This window comes from Pinus tabuliformis, chromosome 2_2 (genome assembly GCF_031772625.1).
Source record: "Pinus tabuliformis cultivar Carrire ecotype Pingquan chromosome 2_2, CPIR1, whole genome shotgun sequence".
In the NCBI taxonomy this organism is placed as follows: domain Eukaryota; kingdom Viridiplantae; phylum Streptophyta; class Pinopsida; order Pinales; family Pinaceae; genus Pinus; species Pinus tabuliformis.
The window spans coordinates 381,222,625-381,229,761 of NC_142300.1; the positions used below are offsets into that span (position 1 = coordinate 381,222,625).

Below are 7,137 nucleotides of genomic sequence, written 5' to 3' on the forward strand. Positions count from 1 at the left end.
CTTTAATTTGTTTATACTATTAAAAATATTCTATAAAGTTTAAATTCATATCATCTACTTAATAATTTTTATTTTATTGATAACATGCTTATTGACAAAAACACATGCAACAAAATTTTTAACTATTGAAATTTATTCTCTTTCAATAATTTTTTTTAATTAATTATTTTAATTAGAAAAACAAAAATAATTATAAATATTTTAAAATATTAAATGAAAATCAAATATCTACCATTCACATAATAATTATTAATAATTAAATTTACAAAAATATATATCGAAATAATACCATTAACATTATGCAAAGCACGAGATGATGAAAGTCAAACTCATTAATTAAACAAATATAAAATACAATTCAATATAATAAAACATATGAAAATATAGTAGTAGTAGCGATGATCAGGTGATAATTGTAATTGCCGTACGTGATATTTTGGAATTTGTCGGCGAACAATTTCCACACGCAATTTGGCAGAACTTAGCGGAACTACGTCCATAAACTTTTTTGTTCTCTATCCGGCCGCTTATTTAATCCACGTCCCTATGGCCATACGCACTTAATAAGCATAAAACATTCAAAAACATAATTAATACACACAGGTAGTAACCGGGTCGTCATTATTCCTCAATTGGGACTTGGTCGACGAGAATTTTGAATATCTGCTCCTTTAATTCCTTGTTAGATACCGATATGCCGTCTCCGTATCTGAACAGAAATTGAAGGCCTCGTGTTATATTGAAAGTGAACTTCTTGCAACACAACGGTACACTGTCCTCCTTGAGAAACTCCCCATTCAATTCCTCAAGCGAGAGACGAAGGATGTCCTTGATGTGATTTAAAGCGTTTTCCACGGTAGAATCAGGGTTTTCTTTCATGTAACACTCTATAATTGAAGCTATCTCCCCGCGTTGCTTCTCGTCCTTCATTGCAATTTGTGAAAAAAATCAGTATTTTGCACAGAAGTTTGTGCATCCGAACTTGTTTAAACGGGCTTAAATAAATGTAAAATTAGATGCCAAATACCTCGAAATCTGTTAAGTCGTCGACGAGCCTGATCGTCAATTCTGAGAGCTCCTGCATCTTGGATGGAGAATGTATTTGCTCCAGAATGTTGTTCGGGAGAAGTTGACCCATCAACAGAAGGGGAAACAAATTTAGAATGCACATCCCTGAGCTAGCGCGAGCATTCTTTATGTACTCATTCAACGTGGGCACATGACCAGTCGCTATCCATTCCGCTTCTTGCAGATAAGACTCAAGATATCGCTGCCACTGATCATTGAAAAAGTAAAAGTACATTAAATGCTTAAAGTCTCCCCTTTTCTCTCTAAATGAAGAATAATAAAATTAAAAATATATTAGTTCAAATGACAAATTTCATAATAAAATTAAAAATATATAATTTCAAATGACAAATTTCATGGCCTTTTCACAGTAAATTGCATTCTTAGGACAACCATGGAAGTAAGGTGATGATAATAATAGCATCCCATTAAAATAATGATATTCCAAAAACACAGATAATCCATCTATAAAATCACAGATCATCCAAAACACATACGTTTCCAAAAACACAGATAATCCATCTATAAAATCACAGATCATCCAAAACACATACGTTATCCTTTAATATGGATGTCATATCTCGCCCTTGCTCTTTTGCGACCTCAACAGCCAATTCATTCGCTGTGCTAAAGAAAAACTGGAATGCAATTTTTATGTTGTCCGGAAGTTCATCTGTTAATGAAGAATTCCATCTGAAAATGACGCAAACAATAATATATGATTGGAATAGGCTGAGAAGCTGGGAATAAATCAAATAGCAATATGCACAAAATCGTGGAGTAGGCTGAGAAGCTGGGAATAAATAAAATAGCAATAATATATGATTGGAATAGGTTGAGAAGCTGGGAATAAATAAAATAGCAATAATATGAATAAAATAGCTGGGAATAAATTGAAATTCACCGTCTCACTGCCTCCGACACGGTTTTTAGTTCGTCCAACATTCCGTGAGTGTCATAGAGGTCATCTAAAACGGCTGCGACGACACAAAGTTTTGCGAAGGCAACTCTGCTGTGACAAAACTCGGGCTCGAAAATGCATGTAACAGCCCAAAAGTAAAATTCCACGTGACGCTTCCGATAGAAATTGAGCTGCGCAATTTCTGAGCCTCTCCACCACCTACGCAGGACATAATAGTAGTGCAGAACGTCATTTATGATCATATCTCCAAGATTGTCAATTAGCATATCTTTCTATATAATATTAGGTAATTTTATTTTAATACCACCGTATTTTTTAGGAATGAGAAGCGTGATATATATATATATAATTTACTCCACATAAAATACTGTTCTTAAAATAGTGTAAATTTCTATTAAATCTAAATATCCTTTCCAAACCTGCAAGTCCGCCACAGGAAATACAAACCAATTAAATAACTAATAGATATTTTGTGAATCTGGGCTGGTAGAAAGGAGTACATTCTAATTAAATAATTAATAGATATTTTGTGAGTTTGGGTAGGTAGAAAGAAATATATATGTGGGTGGAGTAAGTTTTAAAATTACTTTTGTTTTAAAATTACTTTTGTTTGATTAAGAGTTTGTTTTTCTAGTATGTAAAGAAATACTTTAATAGTTAGTTTGTTTTTTTAGGGACTATCAATTAGTTATTTCATGTAAAGTGGTTTTCCTTGAATAACAATTTGCAAATTACAGCAAGAAATAATTGTCTTTGACAACTGAATTATGATAATTTATTATCAAAAACATTTATTATTTAAATATTATTAAAAAATAATATTATTTTTAGTTTGATGAAAGAGCATTATAATTTATTGTTTATATTATTAATAATTTTGGATTTAAATGATAATGTTTTTGACCCATTGTAAGCTAACTATCACTAAGATAAAAATAAATAAATAAATGAAAATGGCGCAATCTCAGACGAACTGAGCATTCTCAGCACATTCAATAAGTAACTATATTTTTATAGTAAACATTAAACAAAGTGATGTGTAAACATTTTGAATTTTTGATAATGTATATGGAACTGTAAAAAAAACCCAACTCTGAAAATGGCAAGTACCGGTTATGACCTTGTAATAGACTGTATCTCTTTCTGATGTATGCATTGCAGAATATTGAAGTCCAACTTGGCCAACTCTAGAACTTTTTGGTTGATATTTGACCTTTAAAAAGAAAGGCAAAGGAATTTAGTATGCAACTACAATTTTCGAAATTTGAAGATAAAGCAAATAGACAATTTTGCAAATTTGAAGATAAAGCAAATCTATATCATTAAGACGGCACGCACTTGAGCCACGAGCGGTTCTGTCCATATATTTCAATAAAGCTCCTGGCCTCCCATCTGGGCACACTGCAATACCATGGAAACTCCAATGCGTACTTCACCTAAATAACAGTGATCAAGTCAAATCCTTTATAAACCATGCACACCATCCTTTTTCTAAATTTACGTAACACTTTAAAAAAACCATGGACGGCATCTCTTTTTAAGGTAACACTTTCAAAATGCGCTTACTGTTTACCTCTTCCAAAAGACTCTGATCTACCCCGGTCACTTCCCCGCCTCCAGCTACAACTCCGTTTAGATATTCTCTTGTGAATGCCTTCGCCTCTTCCATTACTTTTTCTCCAGGAAATGAAATTTCTGAAGCTCGAAGTAACGACAACATGCTTCTAACTTGTTTATCTCCAGTGAAACTGCAGAAGAACTTCCCGTTTTCATCCTTGAAATTCTCCAAGACACCTGTTCAAAGCTGAATTATATAAAAATCGATTTAAACGAAAAAACACTTTGTGGGTGAATAATATAACAATTGAATGAAACAGAAACCTTTGTGAAGTAAACATAAAACTTTGTGGGAAATTCCACCAATGGTTTTTTATGACCCACGAAGCAAACACCAATCCAACAACAATTACAAATATTTCAATTGGTACTGCTCAACTATCTTGAGGGTATATTATAGCTTAACATAAAGTCGAAAAGCAACTGCAGCTACCACCTGAAGACACGTTATATCGATGCAGTCGGAGAGCACGAAATCCTAACGCTGTAGCGTTAAGGTCTTTGCAGGAATCTTTTGATCCCACTCCGATACCTCCTTCGTTCCAACATCTGTCAACCATGGAATAATCACGAACGGCCAACAAAAACCATGTGCATATATATATATATATATATATATATATATATATATATAGATATATATATATCTGAGTTAGTTATATATATATATATATATAGATATATTCATTCATTCACATGTGTAGAAGTTCCTAACCTGTAAACGTAGTCTAAAGCAGCTATTTCTAGTTCAGGATGAAAATGTCGATCAATTCCAAGGCACTGCAATATATCAATCATCTGAATACGTTTGATTAAATCTTGATTGCTATCGTCCATTTCCTTCAGAAGTAAACGCTTGATCTCATCAACGAGCCTTTTGACTTGTTCATAATAAGCAGGTCCCTAATTACAGTGCAATGCAATTAAATATATACAGAGAGAGAGGTACATTAATGTTAACAGCGAACGGAAAACTTAAAATATGTATAACAGCAAACAAAAAACTTTTAAAAATATACATTAATGCTAACAGCAAATAGAAAAACTAAAGAAACAAAGAGCAGATTACGCCATGATAAACTGACGGAAAAGATTGAAAATATACTCCGTAGGGCGAGTTGAGAGATAGTATGAGATCGTCGTCCCACACATTTCCGTGATGATTGGCAGTGCGTCGAGGGATGGCAGAAACAGATTCAAAAATCTCAGCCATCACGTCGGCAAATTCTACTCAATAACCTGATGATTTGCGTATTATAGCACTACCCTCTGCTGCTATGATATTTATTTGATGAATATGCACTCGCGGGTTGCTTATATATAATTCTTGGAGTACGAATTAAGGATAAAATGTATTTTAATATTTGTATGCTCCGAATGACTAGAGTTATAAAGTAGGCGAGTTCGATATAAAGATATAGTGCCCCGAAAACAATGGAAAGTTCTGTAGGATATTGTTAAAATCCATGTTATAGTTACAGTGTTAAGCTTTGCGATCTAAGTTATACTGTTTAAGTTTTCCACAGTCAAAAAGGATTCAATCAATCCCGTTTTAAATTTGTTTAAAAAAATAACTAGATTCCAGCCAATTTGAACTGCGAAAACAAATTTGATACCTATAAAATGCATTTTAATATTTGCATGCTAGAGTCAGATGAGTCAGAGTACCAAGTAAGCGAGTGCGATATAAAGAGAAAATACATTTTAATATTTACATGCTGTGACAGCAAGTGCGATATAAAGATAAAATACATTTTAATATTGTTATTCTATATTAGAATAAGTTAAAAGTCATAAACTAGACGATACTGACATACGTACCCTCTGAAATTTGCTAGTATTGAAACCCATTACCTCTAATTGAAAGATGCATTTTAATAATAACGCTAAAAGGGCGGAAGTTATTATCTGCCAATTGGGTTTTTGGTGAAATTATGAACGTACCCTCTGAAATTTGCTAGTATTGAAACCCATTACCTCTACTTGAAAGATGCATTTTAATAATAACGCTAAAAGGGCGGAAGTTATTATCTGCCAATTGGGTTTTTGGTGAAATTATGATTTGAGTTTTTGTTTGATTATCCAAGGTATGGAGACCTAGAAATAAACTAACCAAGGTATTTAAATATTGTCTAGAACAGTCAAAAACTTGAAACTAGATAATTACAATTTAAATTTCCAAAATTTTTTTGAAAATCTAAAAAAAAATTATTATTTTCAAAAAGTTATAACGAATTAAACTAGAGCTATTCATTTATGCACCCTTCGACTTCAACGGTCAATCAATCAATTCAGGCCTGCGATACAAAGCATCTAAAATTGAAGATATGACGATAGCCATGTGACTATAATACTACTATGAACAGATGCTGACAACGAAATTATTTAACACCCGCTGATTAGGTACCGAGTGAGTAAACTTTAATGTGGTGAGGAAGTGTGGTAAAATAAAAACCTTCTTACGTCACACTCTCCCGCGTAATCTCCACTTACGTCACACTCTCACATGTAATCTCCACATGCATGATGTTCTCGCTGACAATGATATGACCAAATTTAACGGAGATGCGAGGTGGTTTAAGTGCCGACCATTATTGTACGCTGTCTGCAATACGATTTATTTTATTTTCGCTGGACAATCTTGGCGGAGGAGTTGCCGGTAATTTATTGAAATTTTTGATTTAAGTTATAATTGTTAAATTTTAAAATTTTAGCAGATGTTTTTCATGGTGTTGAATAGATTTTTACCAGCAAAAACATGATTCAAACATTACTTCTATAAGATTTTTTGAAATTTTTTACCCATTCAAGTCACTTTTAACCGTCTAAACAATTCCTCCGACTGATTAGACAACTCCATCTAAAATTGAAGATATGATGACAGCCGTGTGATTATAATACTGCTCCTCACAACGAAATTATTTAACGCACACCAATTGGGTAAACTTTAATGTGCTGAGCTAGTGTGGTAAAATAAAAACCTTCTTACGTCACACTCTCCCACGTAATCTCCACTGACGTCACACTCTCCCATGTAATCTCCACATGCATGATGTTCCCATTTACAATGATATGACCAAATTTAACATGAGACGCGGGTGGTTTGAATGTTGTGGGCTGAAAATAAGTAGCATGTCAGAGGGCAGTAAATGAGCTAGGCTGTATATCACATATACAACCCGGCACATTTAATGCCTTATAAACAATAATTGTACGTTCTCTGCAATACGATTTAAAGCGTCCTTCAATACGTTCACCAAACACGTGTGTTTCTTCAATACGTTAAAATTTGCCCAACCGATTCGTATGGACAGGAGTCGGAAGGTGTTGAATAATATAATAATTGTACGTTCTCTGCAATACGATTTAAAGCGTTCTCAGCGATTATTGATTATATAGTTGGTTCACCAAACACGTCTGTCTCTTGAATACGTTAAAATTTACCCAACTGATTCGTATGGACAGGAGTCGGAAGGTGTTGAATAATTTCGTTGGCAGGATCGGTTAATAACAGTATCATAGTTTTTTTC

General features: G+C 33.4%; 1 protein-coding gene across 2 annotated transcripts; it reads right to left on the bottom strand.

Moving 5' to 3' along the window:
* Positions 1-314: 314 nt before the first annotated feature.
* Positions 315-4,930, bottom strand: LOC149192837 (delta-selinene-like synthase, chloroplastic). Of its 2 annotated transcripts, XM_089406459.1 has the most exons (10): positions 4,713-4,930; positions 4,323-4,510; positions 4,044-4,156; positions 3,564-3,784; positions 3,329-3,426; positions 3,111-3,203; positions 1,973-2,188; positions 1,623-1,761; positions 1,028-1,276; positions 315-924 (listed from the first exon to the last, which is right to left on the bottom strand). In XM_089406459.1, exons 1-10 carry the CDS (start codon positions 4,818-4,820, stop codon positions 622-624), a joined length of 1,728 nt encoding a protein of 575 aa, XP_089262585.1. In that variant the 5' UTR covers positions 4,821-4,930; the 3' UTR covers positions 315-621. The 2 variants fall into 2 exon arrangements, with proteins under 2 accessions (XP_089262585.1, XP_089262586.1); XM_089406460.1 differs by lacking the exon at positions 3,111-3,203.
* Positions 4,931-7,137: the final 2,207 nt, after the last annotated feature.

Excerpts from the sequence above, each read along its gene's own strand:
- LOC149192837 (XM_089406459.1), bottom strand. The coding sequence starts at position 4,820 with ATGGCTGAGATTTTTGAATCTGTTTCTGCCATCCCTCGACGCACTGCC. Across the intron at positions 4,157-4,322 it reads GCTTTAGACTACGTTTACAG|ATGTTGGAACGAAGGAGGTA; the intron begins GTTAGGAACTTC and ends CATGGTTGACAG. Across the intron at positions 925-1,027 it reads ACGACTTAACAGATTTCGAG|GACGAGAAGCAACGCGGGGA; the intron begins GTATTTGGCATC and ends ATTGCAATGAAG.